We start from the raw sequence: 15,960 nt of genomic DNA on the forward strand, positions 1-15,960 counted from the left end.
GAAGAAATTACAATACTATTTTTCTGGGAAAATATATATCGGAAGAAACAATATTTAAAACTAACACTTGTCAAAATAATTCGAAATATATAAAAAAGGAATCTATAAACAATTATAAGAATTCTCAATAAATTCTTATACATTTAAGTCTTCCAAGAAAATTTAGTTTTCCGTTTAATATTACGTATATATTAGATATTACTACAAATAAATTGCTTAAAATGTAACAACACAATTATAGATTTTCCAAACAATTACATTTTATTTTATTTAAATGAACAAATTATGTTTAGAAATGTTTAAAGATAAAGATATTTATAAATTACTGTGATCACATTTGATTCAAGGAAAAAATTTAATTGTTTAACAGATTTTTATATTAAGTAACATGGACTTTTCCATGCGAAATGTACAATGCGTACCGCAGAATGTCGCAGCTTCCTTGCATTTTTTTCAATTATAGATTTATTCATTTTTTGAGTTTAAGCTGTCGGAAATCTATATGTTTTTGTAAATTCGATTTTTATTCGATATGGAAATATAAGTCATAGACTTTCGACGAGTAGTATACTTTCCATTTCATTTACGAGTTTCTAGATGTTTTTTTTCATTCATATTCATTTTAATATTCATTTTAATATATATAAAATATAAATCTATTCTCTATAATATCGCATTTACAATGTACATATACAAATGGTCGATAAAATTAATTTGCAACGTTCATAAGATGCATTAAAACAAAATATGGCACATACCATATATATGTAACTTTGTTGCATTTATAGTATAACGTTGTCTTTATAATTTTTTGTAACATCAATACAAATTGTTTAATTGTGTGTACAAATATATCGATACACCGTGTAATAAAAAGACGATTAAATATAATTAGCTATTGCAGATAGCTATTATAATTTTAATAGTAATTGATAATGGTAAAATAATAAATCCGGTACATATGTATAGAGTACACACATTTATATTAGATATTAATGAACAAGATAGATAATATATATATCTCTAGAAAGATTTATATATTATGAAAAAAGTGCCTTATATAACTTTTTATGAAAAAAAAACAATAAATAATCCGTATGTTTATATTTATGTATATACATATATACATAAACGTACAGCTACATAGATATAGAGAACGACGTATTACAAATATGGTGACTAATAAAATTAAATGCCTATATGATTTATATCACACTAACAAATCATAAAGTAAGTAGAATCCTTATATAATTCTCTATAAAAATTATACTCATATATCACATTTATATAGTCAGTCTTAATTCAATGCATATATATTATAAGTCGCAATAAGTTTACACAACATATTTTTCTACATATTTTGTACTTACAAATAAATTTCTAAAAATATTTTAGCACGGACTTTTGCTTTTATACACTTTATACTATGTATTACATATACTTTCCCTTTTATCCAATATTCATCCAATGTTTCTTCATGAATATGTCTTAAGGCATTGTAGATATATTTATAAAGAGTTAATTTTTCTTACAAATATGTTATTAAGAACAAAACTTGATTTTGTTAGCTTATACGAAAAGAAATCTTATCCTTTAACATGTTGCAATTCCCAGTTTTTAATGTGCACAGAAAGTTGGCAGCAGCAATAAAGGAAAAAAAGTAAAACAAATAAGACTTTCCAGGATTCTGTAAACAGAAATTAATGGGTTAATGTTAACTTTAATATCACGGAAGTCTTTCTAATTTTAAGTGATTGGTGTAAATATAAATCATATCTACACACACATACGATATAAAAATGTTAATTAACTAATTCATATTTGTAGCAAATGTTTTTCTTTTATATTAATAGAAGGTAAAAATATATATCTAAGAAACTTACCATGTAATATGTGATATACAAAAATATTTCCAATTTCTTGCCCTCCGAAAAAATAAAAATTTGATATAGCTGACATTGCTAAAAGAGGACTTGCTAATATACAATGGAACCTCTTAGTATTTATCGAGGATAAATACGTATTTTGTATCTTGCGATATTGTGCGCTTTTACTAATTGATACTCCTGCACTTTCAATTATTACTCCTATAAAATTGAGTAATGCCCAAAGAAAGATATTTATCTGTACTCCATGCCATATAAGGACAAATGTGAAACATGAAAATGATGCAAATAACTTCCCAAAGCACACATAAGATTTTTGAATCGGGAGATAAATATACCTGTAAAAATAATTATGATCTTTAAATTATATGTGTATAAAACCTAGCATAAATATATATAGGATTCTATATATTTACCTTACAAGAAATTTATAAAATCCTCTATCAAAATGTTTCCACATGTCGGAGTATAAGTGAATTCTGCCTATACATTTGGGTTGTGGTGGCGCTTTTATATCATCCAATTCACATAAACTACCGCAAATTCCATAAACCACAACATATTTATTTAAAAAAAATTGTCCCATGCAATATCCTAAACCATATAGTGCCCAAGGATTCAAATTTTGTACAACCTATGGAAAAGAAAAATATACATTCAACATGAACATAATAAAATATATCATATATACAAGTAAACTACCTCTGGATGATATTGTATTGCATTTATATAAAGAAAATGTAATAACAGTTCAGTGAAATATACCCAGGACATATATCTCAATAAATTAAAAATAAAAGTTTGTAGTTTTCTTCTATAATTCAAATATTGATGTGGCCGATTAATCTAAAATAAGAAATTACTTATAAAATGTTATCAAAGTGTTATGACATAACATGTGTGACATAACTGTGAATTATACATACAGACTCTACGAATTCATGATACAATATAAGTGGCCCCAAAAATAATGTTGGTAAGTACAAGCAATAGGCCAGCCTCTGAATAAACTTGTTTCTATTACTTAATTGTTCATCAATACTGTCCATATTATGGCTAATACTTCTTAAATGTATCCAACACATTGTAAGTGTCAAAATAAAATGATGCTCATCATTAAATCCTAGCCAATTTTGAAAAGTACCATCTGGTATTTTCAATACATGTATTATAAATAGGAAGAACACATGTATACACCATGCTATATTCTTGCTGCACATACACGTTAATATGTGCAAGAATATAGGTTGCAACAATATGCATAGTAAACCTAATATTCCTAAGTAATAATAAAGGAACATTGCAGACGCTAAGATGTACCAACAGCATAATATCTGAAAAATATATTATGTACTTCTTTCTAAAATTATAATTTACATATATATATATATATATAATGCTCAAAAAATCATACAAATCATATCATACCATATTGTTATTATTAATTTTAATCATTTTACTGATAAAGTGATGTATAAAAGTACATGGTACCAGTCTACTAAGCAATATAAGCCATATACGCCACTCTTGATCTGAGATATCTCGTTTTCTTTTGATCCAGGACCACATACCCCCTGAATCGAAATCACCGTAAGCATCGTAGTAGTTGTCGAAGTCTTAAAATAAAGATTTATGTGATTATGAGTATTATTATATTTTTACTTGTTGACTTTTTATAGTATCTTTCTCTCTCTTTCTTTCTCTCTTACAATTAGTTGACAAATAAAGTTGATATGCAGAATAAATAATGGCACATGGCCACGCAAGAAAGTAGAAATAATTTTCGTATTTGTTCATGATCATTCTGATATCACTTTTTATTATTAAATTAAATTTGCCGCTTTCTACATATTCCGATAATAAAAAATCTGTCTAATGACTTTTCTACACTTTTATACTACGTTATTATTCTATTTATCTTGTCCTACCGAAGGGACATACTATACTTGTACCGTTTTAAGTGTAAAACGTGTAGAAGTGCATATGAAACAGAAAGGTTAAGTTAGGTATTTTTAAGGGTTAAGTTTAGGTTAGCCTGACCTAACTTTTTTGGATTCACATGGAAGTCGAAGTAGATCAACACTTTTGTAATTCTTTTGCATATAATAATTGCAGACCGACAAATATTGACAAAATATTTATTGACAAAAAGAATATAAAATAACATAAAGTTAGAAGAAGCATTTATTTTTTATACAAATTTTTATTGAATATTTGTATAACAATGAAAAGTGTAAAAGAAAATAGTTGTGATCTTACAACACCGGCAAGAAAAACGTTTTCTCCAGTTAGTAAGTTTCTGTCATTTTGTTAATTTGTTAATTTGTTAATATCAATATGAAGATATTTAGCATAAGAGTTTCAATATGAACTGTATTAAAATAAATAATTTATTACAGAAGTGTTGTCACCTAATTGGAATCAAGGGAAAAATTTGACAGGGTTAGCACGTCATATACGTGATTTAGTTGCAGATATCCATACAAATATACAACAATGGAATAGTCTTCATCTTCAAGGAATAATTTGTATAAAGAATATAACGCAAGAAAAACAGGCCAATAATTATTATTCGACGATTTTACAAGACTTGTGTGACAAGTTAGAAAATATTTGTGATAACCTAGTTAGTGTTCCTTTTAAATATTTCTACATTATATCATTTAAAGTCCTCTGTGATTTTTTTAATGTCAGCTAACTTTAGTTTTTCTTTAATTGATAATATATTTTTACAATATACAAATTTTTAAATAATTAAGAGGGATTTTGTTTCATAGGATAGTAAAGTTAGAAACTTAGATCAAATCAAACATCAATTGAAAACTTTACCAGCTTTACAGAAAACTTTGGATAAATTATTCATAACATGGCCAACAACTAAATTTGGTAAAAAACAAGCTTTATGCATTTAATATAGATACAAATAATAATAACTAATACAATTTTAATTATGATTTTGTTATTGTAATATATTGCATATTTTATTTTAATATAACAATTATTTGATATTGATACTATTTTAATATAAATGTATGTATTAAAATGAAGGTGAAGTAGCAGAAATTATATGTGAAGCATATCACAAAGAAGCTAAGTTAAAACGCAAAATACTTGAAAATGTTGCTCATAATTATACTGACTCTTGGAAAATGCTTCATCTTGCGGCATGGCAATATCAACCTTCTCTACCTGAAGATTTAACAATATTATTGGAATTTTTACTGACTGAAACTGGTCATAGGCCATTGCAGTAAAAATTTTCAAGGTAACAAATTTTATTTATCTTATATGAAAACAAATAAAAAAATGATTAATAGGAATTGTAACTATATTTATGTGAAATTATATATTTTTCTGTCAAAATATAAGTACGTGCAATTCTCTGTTATAATATCATTTTATATTTCTTTTTACTAAGTTTATGCACAGAATAACCCATAACCAAGTATCAGAATTAGTCACAATGTATCTAAAGCATATTTTTCTGGTTTTATTTCATCTTTACTACTTGTGCATCCTTACTAAATCTATTTTTTATCAGAGATTCGAACCACAATTTTAAGTCTCGAAAAAAATTTACCGGCTTTCATAAAATTTAGCCTGCATTAAACCTAATGTCTTTTGTGAATTTTTAGAATCGTATTGTATAATATTTGTAGAATTACGTAAGACGATACCACTTTCAATTTTTCTTTCTATCAGAAGCGTAAATTAATATAAATGAAAATTAATATAATATTTGAAGAATAAAAAGCAATTTTTTTAAATACCCGGTGAAAGTAAAAAGTGCTGCCATCTTACGTGTTCCAACAAGCACTATTGCAGTTTTTAAAAGCTCACAAAAACGGCTAATTAGTCTCGGCTATATTTATGATAGCCGGTAAAGTTCCTGAAAAGCTTTAAATTTTAGTTCGACCAAGAAAGAAATTTTGGTTCTCGCAGAGTGAGGAGAAAGCAGGAAAATGCAAGCACAAGAAGGAATGGAAGGGGGCAGAGCGCAGGCGGAAGAGCGGGAAAAATAAAACACACACACACACATATATATATATATATAATTGTTTTATATATATATATTTTTTTTTTTAAGTTCGCAGAACAGCCAACGTTCACAACCGGTTCTCGACGGCGACGGTATGCACGGCCGACCGCGAATTAGCGGCCGTGACGCATATCGTCATGTTGCTCGTGTTGTCGGAGAACGGTCGGAGAACAAGGTCGCGAAGCAGGTAAAATGGCAGTCGTCGAGCGGACTACGATCGCGTCAGGATTGTATAGTTTCACGGGAACGCCCGTAGACAATCGCGCGTTCGCGATCGGTACTGAACATTGCAACGCGGAAAACGCCGTTCGCACCTCACGTACTCTCATTTTTCCTTTTTTCTCTCGTTCGTTTTTCCTCTTTTTTGACTGTTTTATATCGGGAATAATGCGAACTCGATTACGAGTGCCACGCCGGTACAATTGCCGACGTTGTTACGGTTTAGCGCGTGTCTACGTCGACACCGTCAGATCTCTCTTTTTTTCTTCCTGAAACGATCACGGAAGAACGGGACTTGCTTCAGCTTCTCGTGCGCGAATACTATTAATGATATAAAATTTTTCGTTATTTTAATAGAGACACGGGATAAGAAGGAAAAACGAGAAAAGAGTAATCGAGTTAGAGAGGAAAAGAGAAGAGGAGAAATGCGACCGTGTTAACACGCTCGCGATACATTGGTGAAATCTTTGCACAATGCGCATACCGTGTGAATTCTACATACTTATTACATTATTTACACGCATGTACGTCCTTAGAGTAACACACAATTGGATGCATATAATAAAAGATTCAGAGATGACAGAAATCTATAAGACATTACAAGCATATATGAAATATATGAGATGAATCGATGAAGAAGAAACTTTAGGTCCTCTAATCGACATCGATGTGACGCAATCTAGGCGGATCTAGACACAAACGCGTTGCGCGTTCGATGGGAATATCCCGAGCGAGAATCGAAAGGCATCGATAATGCCTAGTGTACATTACGGTTCGTACGACGCTGAATGTTCTCTTTGCCGGCAGGTAACATACGTGTACGAGCACGATCGAGCGCGAGCCATCGGTGTAAATATTGAACAAGTGACGTAATTAGTTGTGCGAGGCATGATAATAAGCGGGGACGTTACTCGTCGGCGCACCTCGCGATCAGATAAACCGCACGAAATTGTTCCCCGTTTCGAGGTCGACGCACCGTATCTGCCGCGGAGAAGTCTGATAAAAGATACAGTTCGGATCCGTCGTCGTCGTTGGACGGTCGCGCGAGTTCTCGCTGGCGGAAAACGTTCGGGAAAACGATGGAGGTAAGTCTCGGGCTGCATCTGGCAAAATGTATCATCGCGCTGTGCGTATACCTTGCTTCGTAACAACAGAGAGAGAGAGAGAGAGAGAGAGAGAGAGGGAGATAACGCCGTCGCTCGAAACACGATTTGCACAGGTCGCTCCCACACCTCCGGACTTCGTTTTTAATGACAGATCGCCTGACGAGTCTCCTTCCTGTAAACTGTTCACCTGCCGATGGTCAGCGAATTATCCGGCTGTTCTTATTAGGTGTCGTACGAGTGTCTTCTCTTCTCTTCAGACTCAGGAGATCCTGATGGTCTAAAGTTCGATCTTGAAACTCGAACTGTTGGACTTGTTGAATTGTCTGAAAAGAAAAAAACCCAAACACTTGATGTTACTGTGCAGCTTGATGTGGACCGATTTACTAATTTCATCAGTCGAGATCGCAAGAGAGAAACGCATCGTCGAGATCGAGGGTACTTTCGGCAGGACAAACTAGTTAGGGGAACGTATGTGTCCGTCGGTGAAATTCGGCCTGCAATATTTCGGAAATCCGAAAGTCCGCGGGGAAGCCGTTGGGCCCAAAGTCGGTCGTTCGGATGCTCTTGACGGAAATGAAAATAGCACGCTTTTAAGAGGGGAAGGGGACTTGAAAGAGGTGGGAAGAGTTGTGCCCCATTTTGTTAGAAAGGAAACGATGATTACAGCCGCTGCTTCCACCGGCCCTCAGTTTTCTGAGTACGGCATACCTGACCGCGTTGCAGCTGCTCGTCTGGAATTCCTTGGAGAAACTCGTTTCGATACTATCATCGAGTTCCTACGCGGAAGCGCCCGGCCGGTCCACATTGTGAGATAAAGGTCTGAAAGTGAACTGTTTTATTTTATCGCGTTTTGTGCCAATAAAGCAATTATTTCACGAGATTTATGCCGTCTTTTACGATGGACGAAAACCAACAGGGAGATCCGTCTCGATGCTTGTGCGGGAACGACGTTTTTTTTACGACGCGGGTTTTCCCGTCGTAAATGCGAAGACCTTCCTCGACATTCTTACCGAGGAAAGATCGAGATTCCGAATCTGTCGTTAAGATCGCGGATTATGGGATATACATGTAACAAGTAGATTGTGAACGATACTTTCTTAAGGCACTTCCGAGAGATTAAATCTCGAATGCTGCGACAATGCGCTGCGTCTTTGTCACCTAAATGATAATTTCGGTAAATCTCTGAAAGATGAAGAGATAGAGAAAGATTAATATATCGAAGTAGAAAGAGCAAGAGAAAATAAACAAGATAAAGAGGACGCGTCGCGATAAGAGTGCGAATAGATACGATTTTATCGGTGCTAACGCGAGACATTGGCCTTCATTTTCTATCGAAATCCATCAGGCGATCGCGATTTCGATTTCGCTGATATCATTTTGTCCTTTCCGGCCAATACGTCATTTTATTTGTCATTTTGTGTGTCATTCAGTCGCCGTGTGACTTCGCAATGACACACACACAGGGAAGTATAATGAGACGCAATAGATTTTTTCGGAGATAAACTGATAACATTCGAGATTATACGCTCGAGACGCACGGTCGATGAAGCTAACACGGCAGATTGCCGCTGCATTCTTGCGAGCGATTCGCAGCATCCGTGAGAAACCCGTTTCGTCCTTCTGCCGCGTGTAGTCCTCCGAAAGTGTTTCGGTGACATGTTGAACGAAAAAATACCGCCGGCGTAGTGATACCCCAGCGAATTGCAGTCTCGATTTATCAGTTACACGTCGATCTTTGAGAAATATGTCGGATAGATAGATACGCACCGAGGAAGATATTGATATGAGGCGGAAGCGCTACGCTCGACGACGAGTAATATGATAGAAATTCGTCTCTCAGACTTTTGCGCCGGAGAGAATAGAGAATGTACACATTGAAATTCAAAGGTTCGTGAAGCGGCCTGACACGTACTCTGGCGTCACGATAAAGCAAAGAGAACGGAAAAAAGAAGAACGTAGGAGAAGAAAGAGGAGAGACTGAAAGAGAACCCGTCCGTGTAGGAACTTGGGACGCAACGAATTTAAAAACCCTATTGAAACGTAATAGCTGATTTTACGGCATTGCGTTCAGCTAGTTTTCTGGAATCCGTTTCCCGTTAGCGCGGTTATTGACACTAAACCTGCAGTTCCATTCATCTTGCAGTTGAATTTTTCCGTCCTATACGGCGAAGCGGGGGCGAGTAAGCAGATGACAAGCAGGAGAAAAGGGTCACGGAATTTTTCCTTCCGCATACCGTACAGCCGAAAATACGACGGGTGAAGAACCTGTTGCTCGCATGTTTCAGAACAATCTCACGCGATGTTGTAGAGACATATAGAAGAACTTATCTCCAGACTTTTCCTGAAAGCATAATTTTTAAGATAGAGATTTTGTCAAGAGAAAATTAGGGGGAAAAAATCATAAATTGATCTTTTCAATACGTGAACGCGTTGCACGGAGGAGGAATATTGGTAAATACCGCCTAAATTTGAACACGATTGTTGACGGTTAACACTTTGAGCGTTAAGAAACAAATCTGAGATATTTTGAGATCTTTCGATTGATCAGTTAATTACGATACACGTATTAACAAAATTCTTTTTTGTATTTTTTGCTTCTCGACTTTTTGGGGATGATTGCAGTTAATTAATTATAAAAAAGATCTCCGTTTATTCTCTCAGCGCGAAGAGAAGTCCAGGACCAAACGAAGATACGATTGCATTTATTATGATTTTTACATAATAAAAATTTTTATTCCATATACGCAGGCGGAACATAGACTAGAGCAATTGAGGAGGGCAACGGACAGAATACAAAGAGAGATTGAAGAGGTCACCGAGAGGGAACACGAATTACGGAACGTGGGTAGCATTAAAACCACGTCTCACGAAACGGTGGATTCCAAGGTAACTTTAACATATCGTACACAAATCTACAGTTCGTATACACGTGCACACATTTGACCATACCTGCATTGGGCAAAGATCCATAAGACGTCTGAAATTGCCGGTCCCTAAAGGAATCTCTTTGTCGGTAGAAATAAAATTAGCCTCGAGTACCCGAAGAATCAACGAAACATCTTTTTTCCGAAGAACGTTCTTGGAAAGAAAAATACTCTTCTTTCTTTTGAAGTGATATCTCATTAGTGAATTCATCCTACGTAGGTGCGACGCATGCCACAGGCGCTAGCTTCAGGCAAGTTGAAAAGGACAACATCTACACCACAGATCCTAGAAGCGGTAAATTTGAACCCGCTGTCGGCAAATCTGACGCCAAAGATGACGAACGGTGTAATATCTACGCGCACAACGCCGACGCCGTTGCGTTTCGCCAGCGCGCCAAGTCAGAAGGGCCTGATGCACAGGTTCCTGGCCACGCGAGGAAAGATCTACAGGAACAAATCGGGAAGCAACGACGTCCTGAGTCCGCCCATAACGCCCACTATTACGCTCAATCCTTTAAGTATTAAGGCCTTCAACCAAACGTTGGAGATACAATTGGAGCCGGACGACGAGCCCAAGAAACCACTGGCGAGGAAGGGATACGTGCCGGTCGAGCAGAAGATCCAGAAAGAACTGCACGATATGAGAGAACGCGAAAACGAGTTAAGGTATGAGAAAATGTACGTCTCTAGATCTATCAAGAGATACTAACTTTTCTTCTTGTAAAGAACGATTTTTGCTATCATTCTAATTTATTTCTTCAGTAATTTCAAAATTAAAGCCCACTTCAGGTATTAATAAATCTTCAAGTGTTCTTTGTTTATACATGATTTATATAAAATTCCAAACAGAATTTTGCCGTTACGAAACTTACAGGCTAGGTGATGTAGACTTTATTCTATTTTAATATTAAAATTATTTTAATGAATAAATTATTTTTAACAAAGCAGATCGGAATCCTGTTAAATTCTACTATAAATTTGAACCGTTTACCTTCTTGTAATATTTGCTTCTGCAACAATTAAAGCTTTAAGCATCATGTATGCCAAGAATTAAAACGTCGTGCGTCTGTAATAATAATAATAATATATATATATATATATATATATATATAAGTGATGTAATGAAACAATGAATGTATGTAATGCGTGTATAGAAAATTTTTTATACTCAATTGTTAGATTTACGAAAGTGAAATTCAAACGTCAGATTTAGGAAAATCTCATTTATTTTTGCAGACTGATGAGATCGCAAATGTTGGCAAAGTCTCAGCCGAATTTACTTGATATAGGAAACGATAATGATTCTGACATTTACGACGGCTCCAGTTCGCTCAGGAGCGGTGCTTCTACTAACACTTTGAACGAGGACGAGATTGAGAGAGAGCACAAAGGGAAACATAAGGTAAGGTGCGCTATATGAAGAACACCCTATCAATGACCCTATCAATTACACAGCCTCACACAAAAAAAAGTGGTCGGTGCCTAAAACCGGACAAATATATTCTTATGGGGCTGTGTTATTATCGTCCAATAATCATGATGATTTAAAGTAAATACTCCTTCCTTATTACTTCCGTTGACTCCTGGAATTGACAACTGTGATGAAAATATCTTTTCGTGAGATATTTATTATAAAATGTGTTATATATGTACATACATCTTATATATTTACAGCCTAATCCACGACGTCGTAGCACACTTATTGCACAATGGGAAAATCTGATAGCCGCCAAGAAAGAGTCCGTCGAGAACAGCGAGAGTGATAGTTATTTTTGAAAGTTTTATAACTCCCAAAAAATGTACTTGCAAGCGACAATTTTGTCCTCGTTTTTATCTTGTCGTTATCTACGTAAAACGTAAACGTTAAATTGTAAATTTATAAATTTGGTGGAATATCACAGTAGACGTCTGTACTGTAACAAGTTACTTTGCTATTCTTAAAGCGCATGTCGATTGATTATGTGAATCTGCATCTCAATTTTCTTGTTTATCTTGTTTATATAGTTTATTTACGAACGAACGACTTCGTTCGAATAATTATAGCGATATATCGTTAATTAGAATATACTGTGCGTATCGCGGCTGCATGTTTTCAGTATTAAGTTACTAGATAAACATAATTATTAGTAACATAACTTATAACAAAGTTGAAGATCTTCCTAAAAAATGTAAGGCCAAATTTGTTTTGTTACATTATTGATGAATTGTAATATGAATACATGTAAAATATTCGTGAACCATTAAAAATTTTTATACACGTATCGTCCAATATAGATATGTGGATTTGAAGTGTTTACGATTGTTAAAATCTTGCGTACAAATAAGACAGAAAAATTTGAATTTCCAGATTTTTCCACTTATTAAATTCAATGAAGAATTCTGTGTGTATGAAAAATTTTGTATACCTGTTTTTCCAATTACATTGTTTTTATTTCGTCTAATTCATTGATTACAGTTGTTAAATACTCTTCAACTTTGGTCAGTGATTCAAGGATATTTGAATGAGTCCATTCCTGGTTTTTGACTTCTTTCACAACTTTTTGGAGAGATAATTTTGCACTTCCTAACATTTTTCTCTTCTTATTGACCGCGTTGGCGGTGCAACGTAAATATGCTTGTGTCATATCACAACATAACTCTAATATGTACAAAGTTTGATCTTCGTTATCAGACCAGTGTGGGTCAAAAGTGGCAACGCGGTACGCTTGTTGCAAGTAATGAGTTGCTTTTTCATTATCAACATCTGTCTTTTTCAATGCAACGAGTTCAGCATACGTTCTCCAAACATGTGGGTTATCCACTTTAAAACTAAGTCTTCCAAATAACTCTAAACCTTTTTGAAGCAAACGGGATGCCGGATTTCCATTTGCATCATTAATATCGTTGACTATAGCAGCTGTTAATATTCGGAGAACTTGGACATCCAAGTGAGTGCCTTTTAAATCTAAAATACGATGATAACATCGAATAACCTGAAACAGAATGAAATAATTTAAAAATATTTTGTAATTAATATAAAAATGATGTTTCTTGATCCTGTAATTTTTAATGTCGGATGCGATACTATTAAATATCTAGATAGCATGAAAAAAGGAAGTTTTGTAGAAAATTAAATTATCAAATATATTTATATATCGCTTACTTCTGAAAAATGTCCTAAATCAGTATTAACGACCATGAAATTATCCCACACTTCCCAACGATCATAATCACATTTCAGAGCATCCTCTAGAGATTTTCGTGCTCTTGCTATATTTCCCATTCTTATGTATGCTTTTGCTAGATTGTTCCATGCCTCGAAACTCTAAAATTTTAATCGTTAACATATTTTGTTATAACAAATTAACAAAAATATTAATATATACATACAGATGGTTCTAAGGCACAATAACGTCTGTATGCTGTAGCAGCCAAATTCCAATTTTCTATCTGTAATGCAGCATAGCCCAGTCTAAACCATGCACCTTCTTGAATATTATTCAATTCAACTGATAACTTCAAATGTGGGACAGCCTCAGTGTACTGTAAAGTACATATAACACATTAAAAATTTATGTTAAAGAGTCAGAGTGAAAATTAAAATTCAAAATTTGTTTACTGACATTTTTCCTTGTGAAATAATAATAACCCCATTGTCTTTGTGCTCTACCGCTTTTCTCGCCAGATAATTTCCATGCTGTTTCATAATGACTCATGTCGCCAGTTATATCTCCTAGTAGACACCATAATTTCACCGTTGGTTTTTCACATAATTGTTTTTGAATAATCTCAGCTGCCTGCAAACGTTCAACTTACAGATTTACTAATGTACTTCATATATTATATTTGCAGCACAACAGACACATACTTTATGATTCAAATTTAATCTGCAGTAACAGGTAATCACTTCTTCCCATAAACCAAGTTTTGTATAGGCTTCCAGAGCAGCTTTTATCATGTCAAGATGAAGCATTTGGTAAGCTACTTCCTCTCTTAATATCCAAATAGGTTTCATACCACTTGCAAAAAATAGATCCATTCTTCTGGCTACAGGTGCTTTTCCATCATTATATTCCTGCTCTAAAGATTGTCCTTGCTTCAGACATCTTGGTGCAGTTCTAAAGTGATCACGCTCTAATGAGCAACGATAGTACAAAGAAGTCATCTTTAATGACCAATTTTTTGTGTTCTCTATAACTTTCTGAAATATTTTTTTGTAAATATTTGATTTATATTTAATTATTAGATAAATAGAAAATTAACATCATAGCTTACCGTCAGATAGGGACTGATTTCTTCTTGAGTAAGTTTGTGTTTAGGCTGACACATCTGTAACCGAGCACTAATACCTGTATTAATATCCTTTAAATCTTATGACATAATTTTATATACATATAAAGATACAAGTTATACTTACTATTCTGTTAAAATTACAGCTTCTTCCACTGCACCTAAATGGGTTTCTTCTGTATGCTCTGAGAACTCAATACGTTCTAATCTCAACTCATCATCTAAAGTTACAGATAATGGTATATTTTCACAATCTATCATTGGAAAAATATCTTTGCTTATTACTGCTTGCAAGTACAGTTGTGACTTTTCTTCCAGTTGGTACTTTGTACGTTTTCCCATTGCACCTTGTAGATTCAATGTTAAGCCTGCTATGTTCTGTGCATGATCAAGATATTTTTCAGAATCTTGTGTTCTTCGGAAGCATAAGTAAAATCTAGCAGCCTCCAAATTGAATAAAAGCTTGCAGAAAGGGTTTTCTAATATATTGAGAGAATTGATTCTCAATATTAGATTCTCAGTTTCTTCAAATATTATCCCTGAATTTTCATCTAATATATATTGATGTAACAAATTGGTTCTAAATAACCACCAAATGCAGCTTTTATACTTAAGTTGTAAGTCTGTGTTAGAGAATATTATTTTGGACAGATAAAGTAACTCTGGTTTTTGGATATTTATATTGCATTCATCATGTAACGATAAAGTCTTGAGTGCTTTATGTCTTTCACTTTTTAACCAATTGATATCCTTATCCTCAATATATGGACCAGTCCAATTATATTGTGCAAAATATAACAAAGAAGCTATTCCTATACACAACCATGATTGTTGCATATCGGTTCCACTTATACTCTTATATACAATTTCCTCCAAGTTATCATGATTACTTATTTCTTTGATTATAAATGTAGAAAGCTCATTACTTATTACATCTTCATATTTACCACATAATATACTGCATACATCATACAGCAGATTAGGACCTGAAATTGTAAAAATAGTATGTAGTTCACTCAACAAATATAAAGTAAGGATATTTAATTTTTTATCTGATTTTTTAACAATAGTATATTTTGCAACAATCATGAAAAATGAATTTTAGAACTGTCACTCTAAAAATTATAATACAGTAATGTTTCCCAACCTTAAATTTTACTTCGTTTACAATATCTAGTAACAACTTTTATTATCATACATTTTACATATTAAAACATATATATAAGATTAAAATTGAATCGAGATTGAATGGAGAAATTTATTTTCTTCAGCAAGACAAATTTTTTATTATGTAGCATCATATAACATACATACCTTCAGTTTTAGAAAAATTAATTAAAAGTTGAATTTCTATAGTTTCATTTATCTTGCCTTCATTTGCATCCATGGCGTATCACAGTTAATATACACGTTGAAAAATATATTAATTTTACCTTTATTTGAAATTACTGGAATCGACAAATGTAACGGTTTTCAATTTCATCTCCAGCACATGCTCGCGCATAATTATACCACCG

General features: G+C 33.6%; 4 protein-coding genes across 6 annotated transcripts; 2 read left to right on the forward strand and 2 right to left on the reverse strand.

Moving 5' to 3' along the window:
- Positions 1-1,106: 1,106 nt before the first annotated feature.
- rasp (protein-cysteine N-palmitoyltransferase Rasp) lies at positions 1,107-3,827 on the reverse strand. Its single transcript, XM_011156190.3, has 7 exons — positions 3,596-3,827; positions 3,315-3,502; positions 2,813-3,220; positions 2,589-2,732; positions 2,303-2,520; positions 1,884-2,224; positions 1,107-1,687 (listed from the first exon to the last, which is right to left on the reverse strand). Exons 1-7 carry the CDS (start codon positions 3,687-3,689, stop codon positions 1,587-1,589), a joined length of 1,494 nt encoding a protein of 497 aa, XP_011154492.1. The 5' UTR covers positions 3,690-3,827; the 3' UTR covers positions 1,107-1,586.
- A 186-nt stretch (positions 3,828-4,013) lies between these two features.
- Positions 4,014-6,414, forward strand: LOC105192177 (cyclin-dependent kinase 2-interacting protein). 2 transcript variants are annotated; one of them, XM_019845567.2, is made up of 5 exons: positions 4,014-4,177; positions 4,286-4,512; positions 4,664-4,772; positions 4,935-5,151; positions 5,974-6,414. In XM_019845567.2, exons 1-4 carry the CDS (start codon positions 4,111-4,113, stop codon positions 5,138-5,140), a joined length of 609 nt encoding a protein of 202 aa, XP_019701126.1. In that variant the 5' UTR covers positions 4,014-4,110; the 3' UTR covers positions 5,141-5,151; positions 5,974-6,414. The 2 variants fall into 2 exon arrangements, with proteins under 2 accessions (XP_019701126.1, XP_011154427.1); XM_011156125.3 differs by lacking the exon at positions 5,974-6,414 and adding an exon at positions 5,829-5,944.
- A 184-nt stretch (positions 6,415-6,598) lies between these two features.
- On the forward strand, positions 6,599-12,553 carry mdu (mitotic spindle positioning protein meduse). The gene is given in 6 exon segments (XM_011156124.3): positions 6,599-7,081; positions 7,084-7,229; positions 9,999-10,136; positions 10,395-10,840; positions 11,411-11,576; positions 11,849-12,553. Coding segments are annotated over 6 exon segments (1,047 nt in total). The 5' UTR covers positions 6,599-7,032; the 3' UTR covers positions 11,951-12,553.
- Positions 11,853-15,960, reverse strand: LOC105192175 (tetratricopeptide repeat protein 27). 2 transcript variants are annotated; one of them, XM_019845566.2, is made up of 9 exons: positions 15,758-15,960; positions 14,571-15,429; positions 14,429-14,495; positions 14,022-14,354; positions 13,777-13,950; positions 13,544-13,696; positions 13,317-13,478; positions 12,580-13,146; positions 11,853-12,019 (listed from the first exon to the last, which is right to left on the reverse strand). In XM_019845566.2, the coding sequence occupies exons 1-8, from the start codon at positions 15,828-15,830 to the stop codon at positions 12,592-12,594; spliced, it is 2,376 nt and encodes a 791-aa protein (XP_019701125.1). In that variant the 5' UTR covers positions 15,831-15,960; the 3' UTR covers positions 11,853-12,019; positions 12,580-12,591. The 2 variants fall into 2 exon arrangements, with proteins under 2 accessions (XP_019701125.1, XP_011154423.1); XM_011156121.3 differs by lacking the exon at positions 11,853-12,019 and adding an exon at positions 12,253-12,333.

This window comes from Harpegnathos saltator, unplaced genomic scaffold (genome assembly GCF_003227715.2).
Source record: "Harpegnathos saltator strain DR-91 unplaced genomic scaffold, Hsal_v8.6 scaffold56, whole genome shotgun sequence".
NCBI lineage: Eukaryota > Metazoa > Arthropoda > Insecta > Hymenoptera > Formicidae > Harpegnathos > Harpegnathos saltator.

What these genes read in the sequence shown, in the direction of transcription:
- LOC105192177 (XM_019845567.2), top strand. Translation starts at nt 4,111, where the DNA reads ATGAAAAGTGTAAAAGAAAATAGTTGTGATCTTACAACACCGGCAAGA. An exon ending in AAAAACGTTTTCTCCAGTTA is followed by an intron (nt 4,178 to 4,285) that starts GTAAGTTTCTGT and finishes AATTTATTACAG; the next exon opens with AAGTGTTGTCACCTAATTGG. An exon ending in ATGGCCAACAACTAAATTTG is followed by an intron (nt 4,773 to 4,934) that starts GTAAAAAACAAG and finishes ATTAAAATGAAG; the next exon opens with GTGAAGTAGCAGAAATTATA.
- LOC105192175 (XM_019845566.2), bottom strand. Translation starts at nt 15,830, where the DNA reads ATGGATGCAAATGAAGGCAAGATAAATGAAACTATAGAAATTCAACTT. An exon ending in AAATCAGTCCCTATCTGACG is followed by an intron (nt 14,355 to 14,428) that starts GTAAGCTATGAT and finishes AAAATATTTCAG; the next exon opens with AAAGTTATAGAGAACACAAA. An exon ending in ATTTAGGACATTTTTCAGAA is followed by an intron (nt 13,147 to 13,316) that starts GTAAGCGATATA and finishes ATTCTGTTTCAG; the next exon opens with GTTATTCGATGTTATCATCG.
- rasp (XM_011156190.3), bottom strand. Translation starts at nt 3,689, where the DNA reads ATGATCATGAACAAATACGAAAATTATTTCTACTTTCTTGCGTGGCCA. An exon ending in ATCATGAATTCGTAGAGTCT is followed by an intron (nt 2,733 to 2,812) that starts GTATGTATAATT and finishes TTCTTATTTTAG; the next exon opens with ATTAATCGGCCACATCAATA. An exon ending in CAATACAATATCATCCAGAG is followed by an intron (nt 2,521 to 2,588) that starts GTAGTTTACTTG and finishes TCTTTTCCATAG; the next exon opens with GTTGTACAAAATTTGAATCC.